Source organism: Stenella coeruleoalba (assembly GCF_951394435.1).
Source record: "Stenella coeruleoalba genome assembly, chromosome: 1".
NCBI lineage: Eukaryota > Metazoa > Chordata > Mammalia > Artiodactyla > Delphinidae > Stenella > Stenella coeruleoalba.
Genome location: NC_137169.1, coordinates 12,485,244 through 12,500,214, shown reverse-complemented (window position 1 = coordinate 12,500,214; position 14,971 = coordinate 12,485,244). Strand labels below are relative to the sequence as shown.

At 48.6% G+C, this 14,971-nt stretch overlaps 1 protein-coding gene across 4 annotated transcripts in view; it reads right to left on the bottom strand.

The window, feature by feature from the left end:
• Positions 1 to 14,971, bottom strand: part of SZRD1 (SUZ RNA binding domain containing 1) — a 33,645-nt gene that overhangs the window by 11,021 nt on the left and 7,653 nt on the right. Inside the window, exons 2-3 of one of the 4 annotated variants that reach the window (XM_079912661.1) lie at positions 2,745 to 2,794; positions 757 to 1,008 (exon numbers count right to left, since the gene is read on the bottom strand). In XM_079912661.1, coding sequence (XP_079768787.1) covers positions 757 to 1,008; positions 2,745 to 2,794 — 302 coding nt within the window. Of the gene's footprint in view, positions 1 to 756; positions 1,012 to 2,744; positions 2,795 to 14,971 lie in introns of all 4 variants that reach the window. The other 3 variants (XM_079912660.1, XM_079912663.1, XM_079912662.1) reach the window with 3 other exon arrangements.

Sequence of the window (14,971 nt, the reverse complement as noted above, 5' to 3'; positions counted from 1 at the left end):
AAGGCAGGTACGATCATTATCCCATTTTTCAGACTAGGCACAGAGGGGTTAAGTAGGTCTAAGTTAAGCAGAAGTTAAGTGGCAAAGGGGGACTTTTCCTCTGTGGCGCAGTGGTTAAGAATCCACCTGTCAATGCAGGGGACACAGGTTCGAGCCCTGGTCCGGGAAGGTCCCACGTGCCGCGGAGCAACTAAGCCCGTGCGCCACAACTACTGAGCCTGCGCTGTAGAGCCTCAAGCCACAACTACTGAAGCCCACATGCCTAGAGTCCGTGCTCTGCAACAAAGAGAAGCCGCTGCGATGAGAAGCCCGCGCACCGCAATTAAGAGTGGCCCCCACTCACCACAACTAGAGAAAGCCCGCGGGCGGCAATGAAGACCCAACGCAGCCAATAAATGAATAAATAAATAAATAAATTTATATATAAAAAAAAAAGAAGTTAAGTGGCAGAGATGGGCTCAGACTGGCTGATTTTGACTCAAAGTCCATGCCTTTACCCTGTATGCCACACTGGCCCCTGGCGCCTGCAGAGGCAGCATGCCAGCAAAGCTTTCAGAGCAGTCCCAGAGCCAGTGCAGACAACAAACCAGCCCTACCAGCCGGGGTGGGCAGCTGCAGCCACGATGGTTCCGGCCATGATTCTCACTGCTTTTCACTACTCTGCAGGCAGCCAGCCCACTCTCCTCCTCCTCCTCAAGGTGGCCTGGTGGAGTGGTCAAGTCTGGCTGGCAGGTCACCCCTGCCAGCTACACTCACCGGTCGAGGATGGGTTTCTCTTGCTCCTCCTCGGGGCTGGCACTGCCCAGGATCCGCTTCCGGGCCTCCGCGTACTCTGCCTCCCGCTGTGCTAGGGACTTGACGGGAAGGGCTGGCCTGCTGGTGGAGTTGGGGCTGCTGACCACACCGTTGCTGGTGGGCCTCTTGAGGATGCGAATCTGTGGAGGGGGCCCCGTGGGAAGGCTATCGTCCTGAATCACAATGGGCACTTTGGGAGGAGATTTGGATTTCCTGCTGACAAAGAGCAAACACAGCTTCACAAGTCCTACCCTTGACTACAGAGGCCCCATCCATGTCCCACACCCACCCCTCACCACTTTTCTCTCCCTCCCCCTCCTAATTCTATTCGTTATTCTCTGGCCTCTGACCAGACATCAAAATTCTCACTCTTCAAGAAGGGTTTCTCGAAAGAGCAACCTTGCCTATTAAGCTCACGCAGCCCACAGGTCTGCTCCTCAGACCGAACCCCAGGCAAGGGGGGCAGGAACGTCAGCTCATTCTGGAACTTCTATCCCCGTGTTCGTCAAAGTCACATCAACCACTGTCGGGCCCCTGCGGCAAAACACCTCTTGTCCAGAATCCAATGGCCTCAGTTAAAACCCCAGCTTCCCTACACAGACCAGCGTGTAACAGGCCAGTGCGGTGGGAGCCCCTTAGCTTGGGGATCAGCAAAGTGTTCACTCCCAGTCAAGGTCCCACAACATGCACTCAGACCAAACACTCCAGCTCCGCCGTCCCTGCCTGGCATCAAGACAGGATTTACCAAACTGCCTCAGCCTCTGGTGAGTGTCCTGTGCCTCCCAGAGACAAGCTACTCCAGACACTGGATGGCCTCTTCAGAAGAGTTTCTGAGCAGAGACCCCTCCCTCACCAGGACTCTCTGGTCTGCTGGACGCGGCGGGGCTGGGGTCAAGGATGACCCTGGAAATAGTGCTTGGCAGTGCTCAAAGGAAAAGCACTGTCCAAGGCTGGTAGATGTGCACATCGGGCAATGTGTCCACAAGGGGAGGAGGAAAACGACACAGGAAGGGAAAGAAACAAAAGCCACAGGAGAACAAGGGATCCAGGCAGGAACAGCCACCCCTCAACAGCCACAGAGACCCTCCCCAGAGCAGTCAACTAGCTTCTCTTCAGAACCAAATAGCGCTCAGGGGCCTGTTTTCAGAGCCTTGGTTGTCAGGAGGAGTAGGTACTGGAGGGCTGCTGCCAGGGGGGCTGGAACAAGTCTTGGGTGGGACAGGACAGCATGGCCAGGGGACTGTAACCAGGCGCTAGTGTCGTTGCTGAGATGAGCAGACAGACAAGGAGCCAGCACTCGGATCACAGAGGCAGGGAGCCAGGAAAGTCAGCAGACGGGCAGGGCACCCTCAGTTCCCTGGGGATGACTGTGCAGCCCATCAAGCAAGTCCAGAGAGGCCCCCCCTCCTCCCTGCCGCCTGTCCCTGGGGGAAGCTGACAGGTTACCAGGGCAAAGACAGACTGCTGAAGTCAACTTTCACCTGCTTCGGAAACCCACTTCCTCTGCTGCCTGGGTGGGGGAAAAAAGCTATCCTTAAAGGTCTTGAAGGATTCCCAAGAATCTTTTCTTCTAGGATACCCTCGTAATGCCCCAAGCCACCAAGTCACGGAGGGCCCAGGGAAATCATCTGTCCGACCTCCTCGTGTCACAGAGAGAGAAAGTGATGTCCAGAAAGGGAAACAACTTGCTCCAAACCTCAGAGTCAGGCCTCAAGCCGAAGCCTTCTGACTTGTCACCCCCCACCTCACACAGGGTGCCCACTAAGGCAGGAGGCAGGTGCAACACTCCAGCCTCACTGCCAAAGCCGCAAGCCACCGTGTCCCTAAGGGAAGGGTTCGCTGCCCAGGAGCCTGACCTGCCTGTATCTAACGGCCAGCTGGAGAACACCACTGACTGCCCAGCTCTCACGGCAGAGAGCATGAGCCCTCAGACCAGACAGCAGCCTTACCTCTCCTTTTGTGTGATCTTCAGTTTTTTTTCCAACCGTCTGTCTATTTCCTAGAGGAAAAAAATGTATATAAAAAGTGGAAAAAAATCTCTCTCAAATAAAAACTTACGTCTTTATTTTCAGAGCTAAGGGCACTGTCCTTTCTGACCAGGGACATTACTGTGTCCTTTGAAGTAACGGATGCAGCCCTCCCTTTATGAGACTCCGGGATTTGGGGCTCTGACTCCCTGCAGGCTCATCTCCCTCCATCCCCGTGGCTGCGGTGAGAGTTCTAGACTTCATCCTTCAGCTGGGTTCTTTGCATGGCCTCCAACTAGTCTCCTGGTCACCAATCAGTCCTTCACAGAGCCAGTCGTATCAACTTTCCAAATGTAAGTCTGACTGTGTCACTTCCCTACTTAAAACACTTCAACTGCTGGCCGGATCCAGTCCAAGCTCCTAAGCGTGCCTCGCCCACACATCCCCTTAGCTTCTGTCCCTGTGCTACACCACAGCGAAACCGAACTGTGACAGCCCCCAGAACCCAGCGTGCTGATCCGCCTGCCTGCAATCTCCGCCTCCTTGCAAACTCTCATTTATCCTGCAACACCCAGCTTGAATGTCCACCTCTTCTTTCTGAAGTCTTCTTTGATCCCATACAGCTAATCACCTACTCCTCAGACATAAGCTCTCCCTTTTACATTCCTTCATGATCATGTGTGTCACATATTTTATGATCTATTTTTCTTACTCGTATGGACTTGAACTGTGAGTAGCACCTAGCAAAAGGCCTAGAACAAAACAGAAGCCTAACACCTGTGGAACTGGATGGAAGTCAGAGTCCTCAGGCACTCAGCACCAGGAACTCCTCCACGGCCTCGTGTACGAGCCTCCATGCACGGGACAGGGAAGCTGTGCACAGAGCACAGCCCAAACCTCCAGGTTCCTTGGCTGTCCCACTGCTTTTTCTTAAAAAACGTTCCACCAACCTGCAACGGCAAGACCATCCAGCTACTGGATTATGCAAAATTATGTATTTCTCTGGAGAGTAGATCTATAACAGTGGTTCTCAACCAGGAGTGACTTTGTCCACCAGTACGTGTGGCAACGTCTGGAGACATTTTTAGTTGTCATTACTGGAAGGGAGCTGCTACTGCCATCTAGTGGGTTGAGTCCACAGATGCCACTAAAATCCTACAATGCACAGAATAGCCCCACAGCAAAGAATTATCTAGCCCCACATGTCAACAGTGACAAGGCTGAGAAACCCTGACTTATAAGATGGATGGGATTTTCAAAGGAGTCTGTTACTTGCAAAATGTTAAGAATGACTACCTTAGTAAAACGTTTTTGAAATTTGCTGAGTTCCATCTCAGAGCTCAGCGTGTAGCTAGTTTTCACAAATGCTCTGTATTTCTTCTGCAGTTCAAGCTGGTTAACCATATTATTCAAATCTTCTACATTCTTACTGATTTGTTTGATCTATGGACTACAGAAAGAATCAAGAATTATTCCTTCTAGTACATTAAAGTTTATCATTGTGAAGTAATCTTCTTTACCTTAAAATCTATTATTTCACATTAATAAAGCTATGCCAGTTTTTTTTTTTTTGGTTAGTATCCCCTGAAATGTTTTCCTCTCTTACTTCTTGTCTCTCCATGTCCTTATTTTTGTTTCCTGTAAGCAAGATGAAGCTAGCCTAACCATATGAAGCTGAATTTAAATCGAGTCTGACACTGACACTCATTATGACTGATGCTGAGTTGTGTTTAAAATTTTTTGTTTTTATGAAAAACCCAAAGTATATTTAGGCAAGCACAACAAACTGTATTCTGAGGGCACCATCAACTCTCTGGAGGGGGTAGGAAGCCACAGAACAAAAACCTCTCACTCAAGCATGGAACACAAGTTGGCACCCGATGGCTGTTAAATGACTGAATAGAAATGGTGCACGGAGGGTAAGAGAATGGCCTAGATGTTTTCTGTGAACAGACAGACACGCACTCTAAGGGAATCTATGCCACAGCACAGTCAGTAATGTAATTCTTCTAAATTTTTGGATTAATAACAGTGTTACTGCCTGAGTAAATACTATGTTTCACATTAGTCTAATGCCCCCTACCTTTTATGGGCTTTTCACAAATAACGTGCAGTTTTAAAATTCCACACTATCATTCTGCTCCAATCTGAAGATGAGACTTCCTATTCAAGTTTCTCCATCATAAATGCAAGGTTTCACATCTGTGGGATTCAGGTGTCTTCAAACAGTCAAAATCAAATGCCTCCACCGGCGGGCAAGTAACCAAACTCCGTAAGCAGGCAGCACCGTGAGGGGGTGCGGGGCTGTGAGGCACCAGAGAACACGCATTCCTCCTACAGACAGGCAGCCAAGCCCTGGAGGACACGGCCAGGGCTGCTGTTTTAGGAGATTTTTATGGGACAGCTCTAAATGTTTAAACGTCATTATGTGAACTCTGGCTTTCATATCTCCTTAAGGGCCAAATAAGACAAGAGGCAAATGGGCCTAACACGGTAGCTGATTTTTTAAAACACTGTGGAAAAATACACATTACAGTGGCTGAATCTGAGAGGTCGCATCCGGGTTTCCTCTCAGGAAGGCAAACTGCTTCCTTCTTTCTCTAGGGCCTTAGGGAAGACGAGGAATCTGCCCAAGCCCAGCAAATACAGCTCGGGTGGAAAGAAGCCTTTCAAGAGGGCATACGGACTATAATGCTTAATGGCTGTCAATACACTCCCAAACACTCATTTCTGGCACACCAACTCTGTTTGATAAACAAAGTAGCTTGTATCCGTCTCTGTCAGATGAAGGCAAGTTGCTCAGGGAGATTAAGGAACTCAGCCAAGGTCACAAGGTGTACATCATGGAGGCAGCCCTAGAACTACGGCCTCTGGAGGCCCTGTCCCGTGCTGCCACACCCCCAGGAGTGCTCAAACCCTTGGAAATGCTGCTAGAGTCATTAGATATTGATCCCCTCTTCCATATAGCCCCTGAATCCTACACTGCTCCCTGGCACTCCAATAACTAATACTCCCATCAATTTCCATCGCGTCAGACAGGATGGTTTATCGGAGTTGAAGAATTCTTCCATCAGATGAGAGGACAAGATATGAACCCAACAGCTCTGGTGGAAAGCGGATCCTGGCCATCTCCAGATGGCCAGCTGTACACCAGCATGCTCAGCGCCGTCCAAGCAGGAGAGGGGTGCTCTGCCAACAGCTAGAGAGGGCACTGCACCTCACTCTGGAGTCTGTCCAGGTACCATGAGTCAGTCCATTCTCTCCTTGGACAAGGCTTTGCAATCAATCTGCTCTCAGACTCATGCTCTGAAGAGCTGGACCAAGTGGAAACTTTCCTACAGGGTGCACTACAAGGAGAATGCTTGTCTCCTCCAGAGATGCAATAGCCCAAAGGAATTAAACAGGCCTCAGAATGTGTGAGGAAGCATCTAGATGTGGGCCCCAACAAAGAATCTAGTTATCTAAGGGCACCTTCTCTTTTTAAAAAGATGCACAGAGGCCCGGCCCAAGGTCAAGGCTCCTGTGTTAGAGGACCAAGGACTTCTGTGTTAGTGAAAGAAACCCATAAGCTCATCACTTTATAACTCAGCTCTGAGTGAGGAAGCGTCGCCTGGACACAAGGCAAGTTTTAGGGGATAAGCAATCAGAGGGGAGGTGTTAAGAAAGTTTGATTTCCTACGGCTTCTCCTTCCAGAAAAGCTCTTTGTTTGTCAAGTAGCATTGAAGAGACTCCAGAAGATGATGCTCTCTGCTAAGTGGGGTGGCCACCTCTCTTTGGGTCAAAATTCTAAACAAAAGATCTCTTGTTACCAAGCACAGGTATCACTTCTCCTGTGGAGCTACTCCTCTACAAAAATGAGGTACATGCTTCTTGGTCTGAGAGAACAAGCGAAACCATAAAGAAAGCAAGCATGGGGGCAGGAGGTCATGAAGAGCCACAGTGGGGAGCAAGGTGGTTCTGGATGGGCTCATCCTCATGGGAGGCAGAGGGGAGGCCACAGCCACCGGGTGAGCGACACAAGACATCAACATCTGCAAATTCAGCTCCCCCAGGGAAGCAGCACAGCTTCACCGGCTGCCGAGGACCTTAGTCTTGCAATGATTATGCTCACGTGAACCTCCAGCAGAGGGCTGGGAATGGAAGCATGGGAGGGGAGGAGACGCCTCAAACAGCCTAAGCCGTGACCCAGCCACAACCTTCAAAAGGGGCAGAGGCAACAAAGAGGACCAGGATGTATGTGCAAGGGCAGGCAGACTACAGTGAGAGCCTCACTCCTGTAACACTAAGAGGCGCATGAGAAAGGAAAAAAGAAAAGTGAGAAGGTAAGGGGTGAGGAAAGAAAGGCAGAAGAGAGAAACAGATAGGTTATTCTGGGCCTTGGTGCAAAGTACAGCAAGTACAGCACCATTACAGCTTACTGTCCCCAAAACCAGACTTTATCAGCTCACCTAGGGATGGTGAAGCTGACTCACACTAGCCACACTCGCAGGAGACAGAGTGAACAAACCCCAATCCTGATCCGTTACACTAGGAGGGGTGGGAGGAGGTGTCCTGTCCTTTCCGGAGCCCGACCTCCGGCTACCAGCTCCCCAGGGCCCCCACCGCACGGTGTCCTGCTCCACCACAGCACCCCTCTCGCTGATAACCCAAATCCTCTGGTCACCAATGCAGCCAGCACAACTTCCAAAGAATCCAAGTAATCTTGTATTGAATGGAGGTCTAAGAGGTCTTGGCTCTGAGTTAGGAAATAACATCTTTTTATCAGCAACAGTTACTATTTAAGTGACTTTTCCGGGGCAATTTGCCTCTCTTTGTCAGTTTCCATTTCAGAAGAGGATCTTTTCTGATTTTCCTCTCAGATTCAAGGAATTAATAACTGGTCTTGGGCTCCCTGTGAACCACTATGCCCCACAGGCTCATCTGGTCTCGTCCAGCTATCCCAAATTGGGGAGCACATATCTACAAGCAGACCACTGGGGGGATCTGAAGAGACAGGAGTCCTGAAAGTACAAGTGTTTCTCTCAGAACCAGAGCCTGACCGGTCCTGATGAAAAGCAAAGAGAAGACGCTGTCAAGGAGTTGATGGTGAGACCACCTTCCAAGTACGTTCCGGCTCCCGAACTCCCACCACAGCAGGAAGTGCCCAAGCAGGGCCTAATGTCTTTAAGTTTTGGGCAGGACATCAGCGCCCATTCCCCTAGCTAAAAGACTGCCTGTGTCTCCATACCACACACAAGGATGGAATTCTGGCTCCTTCCACGAGGGCCTCAATTTCATTCAGGAATAAAGCAAAAAGAATTCATGGGGAGAACCAGCAAAATCTGGTCTAAAACCGGATAAGAAGGTCTCTGTAACTTTTAAAGTGCACCACTGGTCATTTCAAGTCCAGATGTGCAATCCATAGAGACGTTTCCAAACAACCTTCATATCGACGTGTGTAACTCCGTGCTTCATCCCTGCCTTGCTTCTCTACATCAGTGGCATGGCAGTGACACTGTCCTGCCCCAGTGGGGCTGGCCGTCTCCAATGCTTCTGCTTATTCTACCTCCCCCGACTAACTCCAGGGAGGGAAGCACCCAAAGTCGTACCACCCCAGGTTTGATTTTACAGTGATGCTTCAGGATTACTGTCAAGTTCAGAAAATCAACTCAACTCCTGAGCACACAGGATTGGGTAATTCAGAAAAAGCAAAAGGCAGAAATCAGAAGTTGAGACACAAAGAAGACCTGTGGGGGCACAGCTAGGCCATCAGCTGCCTTTTTAATACAGACGCAGGTTAGTCTGTTTGAAGGTTCCATTTCCCGCAAAACATTCCTCCTTCCTCTGTTACTCCCACAGCAAGGAAAACATTCCACTTTAATTACGTGGGCCACTGTAGGGCACAGGATATAGTTCTAAAGCTCCCTCCCTAAGGAAGTCTACGCTTTGTTAATGTATCTCAAGGCCATTTTCCTTTTGCTTTTCAGTGATAAAAAAAAGCTGGAGACAAGCATTTATGGAAAACCTACTATAAAGTAGATGTGCTAGAAGCTGGAAACCCAGAGATGAGTAAGGCAATCCCCGCTGATGAGGAGAGCCTAGCCAGGTGGGAGAAGACAGATAAACCACAGTTGCCATGTTGGTTGTAACAACAGTGTTTTGGAAAGAGAAATGAAGGCGGGACGAGCCTGCCATGAGAAGTCAGGGAAGCTGCAGAAACTTAAAGGACTAGAGTTTCAAGGAGAAGAGAAGGGGCATAATAAAGTTGGGGAGAAAGAATGAAAACATGAATAGAGGGAAAGAAAAAAGGAACCCCAAATAAGATACTTCTTAAATGGAGATATTCAAATCTAGAAAGGTATTTGATAATGGACCCATCTCTCTTTTAAAAAATCTAGGTTTGGAAAACCATCTGAGATTACTTTAGCTGCAGTCAGCAATGGTTCTTATTATTTGGGGACTTCCCTGATGGCACAGTGGTTAAGAACCCACCTGCCAATGTAGGGTACATGGGTTCAAGCCCTGGTCCAGGAAGATCCCACATGCCATGAAGCAACTAAGCCCATGAGCCACAACTACTGAGCCTGTCCTGTAGAGCCTTCAAGCCACAACTACTGAGCCCACGTGCCACAACTACTGAAGCCCGTGTGCCTAGAGCCTGTGCTCTGCAACAAGAGAAGCCCGCGCACCGCAACAAAGAGTAGCCCCCGCTCGCCACAACTGGAGAAAGCCCGCGTGCAGCAACGAAGACCCAAAGCAGCCAAAAAAACCCCCCAGAAAAACAAAAAAACAAAACATATTTGGTATCAACACTACTCAAAAAGCTACTGCATGGGCTTCCCTGGTGGCGCAGTGGTTGAGAGTCTGCCTGCCGATGCAGGGGACACGGGTTCATGCCCCGGTCTGGGAAGATCCCACATGCCGCGGAGCAGCTGGGCCCGTGAGCCATGGCCGCTGAGCCTGCGTGTCCGGAGCCTGTGCTCCGCAACGGGAGAGGCCACAACAGTGAGAGGCCCGCGTACCACACACACACACAAAAAAACAAACTACTGCATAAAATTAGTTGTAACTCATAGGGCCAGCATGATACGAACTGGAAGAACTTAGGCACACCAGAAAACCACAAAAGGCTTTGGGGTGGTACACTGTAAAGACCAAACAATTCGTACTTGCTCGTAAGAAACAACCACTTCCTGCTTTCTTTTCCAAGTTCGCTACAGCTTTCTGGACCTCTCTGCGCCTGCCCAGGAAGAGGGAATCCTTTGGGCACACTCTCTTCTGCACTAGATCCAGCTATACCACTCAGTGCAGTGGTGACCGCCACGTGTGGCTGGTAAGCACGTGACATGTGGCCAGTCCAAACTGAGACGTGCTTTAAGTTCCAAATACACAGCAGACTTCCCAGACTTAGTACAAAAAAAAAAGAGTGTAAAATAGCTCATTAATATATTTTCAATATTTATATGTTGACATGATACTACTTTGTATGTATTGGATTAAATTAAAAATATTAAAATTAACCTCACTTGTTTCTTTATACTTTTCAAATGTGGCTTCTAGAAAAATTTGATATTACCTATGTGGCTTGCATGATACTTCTGTTGGACAACACTGCTTTAGATCTAACCCTAGAATAAGATGTGCCTCTGTTGTACATTTCATCTGTCGGCAACTAGTGACTGAGCGTCTTAAGGACCCAAGAGGCACGGTGTGTATTGATGTGCAAGACCTACTTTGGTGGGTCCTATCTGTCATGTCGGCATAACAGCAACTAGCACTCATCCAGCGCCCAATATCTGGCTCAGGTCCTGCTCTGGGTAACATTCACCACCTCAGTTCAATCCAGCTCTCTAAGCCCCACTGTCCCACTGAAACTGTTCTTGTCGAAGTTGCCAAAGACATGCAGGCATTGGCCAAAATCACTCGTAAATTCCAAATCTTCACTTAGCTCCGTTGGGTCTTCGTTGCTGCACACAGGTTTTCTCTGGTTGTGGCGAGTGGGGGCTACTCTTCGTTGCAGTGTGCGGGCTTCTCATTTCGGTGGCTTCTCTTGTTGCAGAGCACGGGCTCTAGGCACACGGGCTTCAGTAGTTGCAGCACACGGACTCACTAGTTGTGGCTCACGGGCTCTAGAGCACAGGCTCAGTCGTTGTGGCACACGGGCTTAGTTGCTCCGCGGCATGTGGGATCTTCCCGGACCAGGGCTCGAACCCGTTTCCCCTGCATTGGCAGGAGGATTCTTTTTTTTTTTTTTTTTTTTGCGGTATGCGGGCCTCTCACTGTTGTGGCCTCTCCCATTGCGGAGCACAGGCTCCGGACGCGCAGGCTCAGCGGCCATGGCGCACGGGCCCAGCCGCTCCGCGGCACGCGGGATCCCCCTGGACCGGGCCACGAACCCGCGTCCCCTGCATCGACAGGCGGACTCCCAACCACTGCGCCACCAGGGAAGCCCGGCAGGAGGATTCTTAACCACTGTGCCACCAGGGAAGTCCATTAATTAACTGAAGTAAGCTTTTATATATAGAATGCATAAAGCATTTTCTTTATTCAGTCTCCAGACACTACTCTCCTGGTAGTTCCCTCTCACATTCCATATTTGATTTCTCCTATAACAAGATAGGTTCCTCTTCCTCTCCTGATCCCTTGAGGTTGAAGAGTTTGCCCCTTCTGTATCCAAGCTGGCTTATTAAGTGATCTCATCTAGTTCCACAGCTTTAAAACCATTGATACACAACTGCCAACTTGACATTCCCACTTGCATTTCAAAAGGTATCTCAACCTTTTGTGTCCAAAACCCAACTCTTGATTTTACCCCATCACCCAAACCTGCTCCTCCCACATTCCCTTTACTCACCCCATTTCAGCAATTCCAGTCTTCTAGGGATCAGGCCAAAGACTCTGCACTCATCTCGATGCCTCCTACACACCCACATCAGCAAATCTTGTTGGTTCTATTTTCAAAACGTACCCTGAATTTTCTCAACACTTCTGCTTCTGTGACCACCCTGGTCCGAATTACCAACAGCCCCTGAATGGTCAGTTGTAACAGTATCCTAATTAGTCTCTGTGCTTCCATTCTTGCCCCTGAAGTTTATTTTACACACAGCAGCCAAAACTACCTCTTTAAAAACCAAGTTAACTTCTGTTTAACACCCTCACATGGCTTCCTACTTCAAGGCGATCTCCACCACGGCCTCCTGTTCTCTACTGGATCTGGCTCCCTGCTACCTCTGACCTCATCTCTTGCCACTTTCTCTTTCATCCATTCCTACTACATAAAATAAGCACAATTCAGCCTTAGAGCCTTTGCACTTGCGTTCCCTCTGCCTGCAATGTACTTCTGCAGCTTCTACATGGCTTGCTCTCTCAGCCTATCTTTATCTGAGAGGCCTTCTCTGACTGTTTTTAAGAAAAGGTACTCCTGGGGAATTCCCTGGTGGTCCAGTGGTTAGGACTCCACGCTTTCACTGCCGAGGGTCCGGTTTCAATCCCTGGTTTGGGAACTAAGATCCCGCAAGCCACACAGCACAGCCAAATTTTAAAAAAATAAAAATAAATAATAAAAAACAAAAAAGGTACTCCTGCCAGTCACTTTCTATGCTCCTTTATTTGTTTTATTTTTCTTCATTGTGTGTGTACATAAAATATTATTTATTATTTATTGTCCATCTTTCTGCACTAGAAAGTAAGCTTTATGAGAGTAGAAACTTCATTCACTACAGCTGTCCGGAGTGCCTAAAACAGTACCCAACACATAAATCAAGGAACAATCCTATGAAACAAGATTTTAGCGCTATATCCCCGTTTTACAAATGATTTACAAACCAATTCAGAGGCGGTTATGTAACCTGACCATGGTTCCACAGCTACTATGGGGTGGAGCCAGAATATGAACTGGGTCTATCCGGATCCAAAGGTAGTGACACTCTCCATGTTCCAAATAAAATCTAAGGCTGCCTTAAGCACTTCACAGTAGTGGTGGTGGGAGCACACTCTCCAAACACTTGCCACAGATATGTGTCAGGAAGGCACCAGGTCCTTCCTTCACCACCCTAATCCTCACCACAACTCAAGCGATGTACAGCACCCCTGCTGCACGCTCAGAGGTTAACTGACTTACCAAAGGCTACGCAACTAGTAAGTGAGAGAACTGAACCCTAAACCTCAAGAGGAGGAAGCAAAAAGGTTCAGGAGTGTGGCTGGTGTGTGGCCGCAGGAACTAAGAAGCAGAATAAAGACTGACAGGGAGGCTCCCCCGGTGGCACAGTGGTTGAGAGCCCACCTACCCATGCAGGGGACGCGGGTTCGTGCCCCGGGCCGGGAGGATCCCACATGCTGCGGAGCGGCTGGGCCCGTGAGCCATGGCCGCTGAGCCTGCGCTCCGCAACGGGAGAGGCCACAACAGTGAGAGGCCCGCGTACAGAAGAAAAAAAAAAAAAAAAAAGACTGACAGGGATCACCAACCTGCCTGCCTGCCTGTGCACCCCGAGCCAGGTGAGTGCAAGCCCACAGTTCCTGAGGAAGGACTACAGCAGAGCTCAATTCCAAAGTCCAGGTCTTAAATCTAAGAAGTGCCCCAAAGGAACAAATTTCCAGAACAGGCCTAGCAATTTAGATGTATCCCTCAGAAACTCTGTAACTTGCCATCTTGAGACGATGTATTATTCTGCTTCGAGTGCCTCTTCAGAGGGTCTCCATGGGGGAGGGAATCCACACAGTCCCTTACCTTAAAGGAGTGGAACAGGCAGGGGTGGGAGTAGCGGTGGTGAGCCCAACCCCTGGAATAAAACAGGAAGCAGAGTCTAATGGGGGTCCCCTTTCTCCATGTTTATTATTGCTTTCTCCTTTCCCTTTTCATACAACACTAAGCAATACAACTCTTAGAGTAAAACAACATACAAATTAGTCCTCTGGGGCGCCAAGAAAGAGACCCCTCAGCCAGTCCTGTTGCACCCTAATGGGACAGAGGCCACACTGTCAATGGCTGGAGAGCAGCCCTCACACTCAGAGCAGCAACACGCTCTGCTCCAGCACTGTCTTTGAACGATGCTTTATTTACCTCTCATCACCAGGCAAGGCAGATTTTATTAATCTAACTTTACAAATGAGGAAAACGAAGCTGAAAGGTAGTGATGAAATAAAAATTATTTTAAGACAAAACAGGAAAAATTTAAACACAAAAGATTCCTCTGCCCGTTTGGGCCCCCTCCCTCCCCCTCTAGTGTGCACTGTGCACCTGTATTATGCATTAACCACACCTTCCCAATGGCAGAAATACCTGCTCAACGGTAAAGATCCACTTTTCTTCTGGTGTCGGCTACGCACCTCCTTAGTAGATAACGTTCCTTTCTCAATCCTGTAAGGAGTCAGAATGACCTACCACTTGCCTTGTACATGCAGACATCTTTGGTGAACTTTATGTACAATGCCAATATATCAGTTTGCTTAAACACAGTGATTGGTGCAGAACAGACTGGTCAGACAACCTGGGGAGATACTGGGTTGCACCTAATGCAAGTTCTCAGCTTAAATACTTACTTATGACCTTATTAACGTTACTAGCTCTATTACTTGTATTCTACCTGTTTTACAAGATTATAATTTTTTGCACTGCCAAATGTATGACTGAGCCTCTAATAAAATTAATGATGACTAGGTCACTTGAAACAATTGACCAGATATACAGTTCTGTAAGATCAATGACTGTAATAGTCTAACCCTACATACAGGAAGAAGCAACAAGAGGGAACCACTTCCTGGACCATAACAGACTAGTAAGTCAGGTGGTCCAGAAGCTTTTGGCTACTGTTAACAGGGCCTAGTCGAGTAATAGCACATTAAGTGGCCTATCAACAAAATCCTCACCTGACCTGGGAATGAGCATTCCTAGTGCCATGGGGCAAACTGGTCAGGAAATGTCTCCCAAACCTTGGTTGAAATTAAGACCGAAAGGGAAGGGACTGTACAATAAAGAATGTTGCCCACCATCCAGTTCTACAAGAATCAGGCCATTAGCCACTGCAGTCACTGACCTAACAATACACCTAAAAAGAATTCAGGGTGATGATCAGGATGAGGCATTTTGTGCTCTGGGAAAACTGGCAGAAATGGCCCTCAGATATTTTCAGGAGAAGATTGTATGGACCCAGTTTCTCACATCTTCCCATACTTAGAAAGCACTAAAAGCATTAACTGAGATGACCTGCTCCTCGTAAACAGCAGTAACCTT